At 41.1% G+C, this 2,500-nt stretch overlaps 1 protein-coding gene across 2 annotated transcripts in view; it reads right to left on the bottom strand.

Annotated features, from left to right (window-relative positions):
• The window catches only part of egln3 (egl-9 family hypoxia-inducible factor 3), a 31,024-nt gene that overhangs the window by 232 nt on the left and 28,292 nt on the right, over window positions 1-2,500 (bottom strand). For both annotated transcript variants that reach the window (XM_062035127.1, XM_062035126.1), the window contains exon 5: window positions 1-211. This exon is cut by the window's left edge. Coding sequence is in view for 1 of the 2 variants with exons in the window: in XM_062035126.1 (XP_061891110.1) it covers window positions 189-211 (23 nt within the window). In the remaining variant the exon portion in view is untranslated. The remainder of the gene's footprint in view (window positions 212-2,500) is intronic.

Here is a 2,500-nt window from a genome sequence, read left to right as displayed (position 1 = left end):
GGACCATTCTGGCTCTTGGTAGGTCAAAGGTCAACGAGCAGAAGGGTGGGGGCAGGGGTGTAGCGTGCGCCAGCCAGCCAATCAGACGACAGCACGGGGTTAAGCCACGCCTCCAACGTCAAAGGCTGACTTGTTGTGTCTCGCTGCAGTTCTCTGCAACTTCCACCAGGGGGGAGTGTTTCCTCCAATCAGCTGCTGCGCACCTCACAGCCTGCAACACACAACACCACACACTACTTGCAGTACACACTAACACCACACACTACTTGCAGTACACACTAACACCACACACTACTTGCAGTACACACTAACACCACACACTACTTGCAGTACACACTACAATACTACAGTACACACTACAATACTACAGTACACACTAACTACACACTACTTGCAGTACACACTACAATACTACAGTACACACTAACTACACACACTACTTGCAGTACACACTACAATACTACAGTACACACTAACACCACACACTACTTGCAGTACACACTAACACCACACACTACTTGCAGTACACACTACAATACTACAGTACACACTACAATACTACAGTACACACTAACTACACACTACTTGCAGTACACACTACAATACTACAGTACACACTAACTACACACACTACTTGCAGTACACACTACAATACTACAGTACACACTAACACCACACACTACTTGCAGTACACACTACAATACTACAGTACACACTAACTACACACACTACTTGCAGTACACACTACAATACTACAGTACACACTAACTACACACACTACTTGCAGTACACACTACAATACTACAGTACACACTAACTACACACACTACTTGCAGTACACACTACAATACTACAGTACACACTAACTACACACACTACTTGCAGTACACACTACAATACTACAGTACACACTAACTACACACACTACTTGCAGTACACACTACAATACTACAGTACACACTAACTACACACACTACTTGCAGTACACACTACAATACAACAGTACACACTAACTACACACACTACTTGCAGTACACACTACAATACTACAGTACACACTAACTACACACACTACTTGCAGTACACACTACAATACTACAGTACACACTAACTACACACACTACTTGCAGTACACACTACAATACTACAGTACACACTAACACCACACACTACTTGCAGTACACACTACAATACTACAGTACACACTAACACACACACTACAATACTACAGTACACACTAACTACACACACTACTTGCAGTACACACTAAATGACTACAGTACACACTAACTACACACACTACTTGCAGTACACACTACAATACTACAGTACACACTAACTACACACACTACTTGCAGTACACACTACAATACTACAGTACACACTAACTACACACACTACTTGCAGTACACACTACAATACTACAGTACACACTAACTACACACACTACTTGCAGTACACACTACAATACAACAGTACACACTAACTACACACACTACTTGCAGTACACACTACAATACTACAGTACACACTAACTACACACACTACTTGCAGTACACACTACAATACTACAGTACACACTAACTACACACACTACTTGCAGTACACACTACAATACTACAGTACACACTAACTACACACACTACTTGCAGTACACACTACAATACTACAGTACACACTAACTACACACACTACTTGCAGTACACACTACAATACTACAGTACACACTAACTACACACACTACTTGCAGTACACACTACAATACTACAGTACACACTAACTACACACACTACTTGCAGTACACACTACAATACTACAGTACACACTAACTACACACACTACTTGCAGTACACACTACAATACAACAGTACACACTAACTACACACACTACTTGCAGTACACACTACAATACTACAGTACACACTAACTACACACACTACTTGCAGTACACACTACAATACTACAGTACACACTAACACCACACACTACTTGCAGTACACACTACAATACTACAGTACACACTAACACCACACACTACAATACTACAGTACACACTAACTACACACACTACTTGCAGTACACACTACAATACTACAGTACACACTAACTACACACACTACTTGCAGTACACACTACAATACTACAGTACACACTAACACCACACACTACTTGCAGTACACACTACAATACTACAGTACACACTAACTACACACACTACTTGCAGTACACACTACAATACTACAGTACACACTAACACCACACACTACTTGCGGTACACACTACAATACTACAGTACACACTAACTACACACACTACTTGCAGTACACACTACAATACTACAGTACACACTAACACCACACACTACTTGCAGTACACACTACAATACTACAGTACACACTACACCACACACTACTTGCAGTACACACTACAATACTACAGTACACATTAACTACACACACTACTTGCAGTACACACTACAATACTACAGTACACACTAACA

This window comes from Entelurus aequoreus, linkage group LG23 (assembly GCF_033978785.1).
Source record: "Entelurus aequoreus isolate RoL-2023_Sb linkage group LG23, RoL_Eaeq_v1.1, whole genome shotgun sequence".
Lineage (NCBI taxonomy): Eukaryota > Metazoa > Chordata > Actinopteri > Syngnathiformes > Syngnathidae > Entelurus > Entelurus aequoreus.
This window is presented reverse-complemented; position numbering and strand designations above follow the sequence as displayed.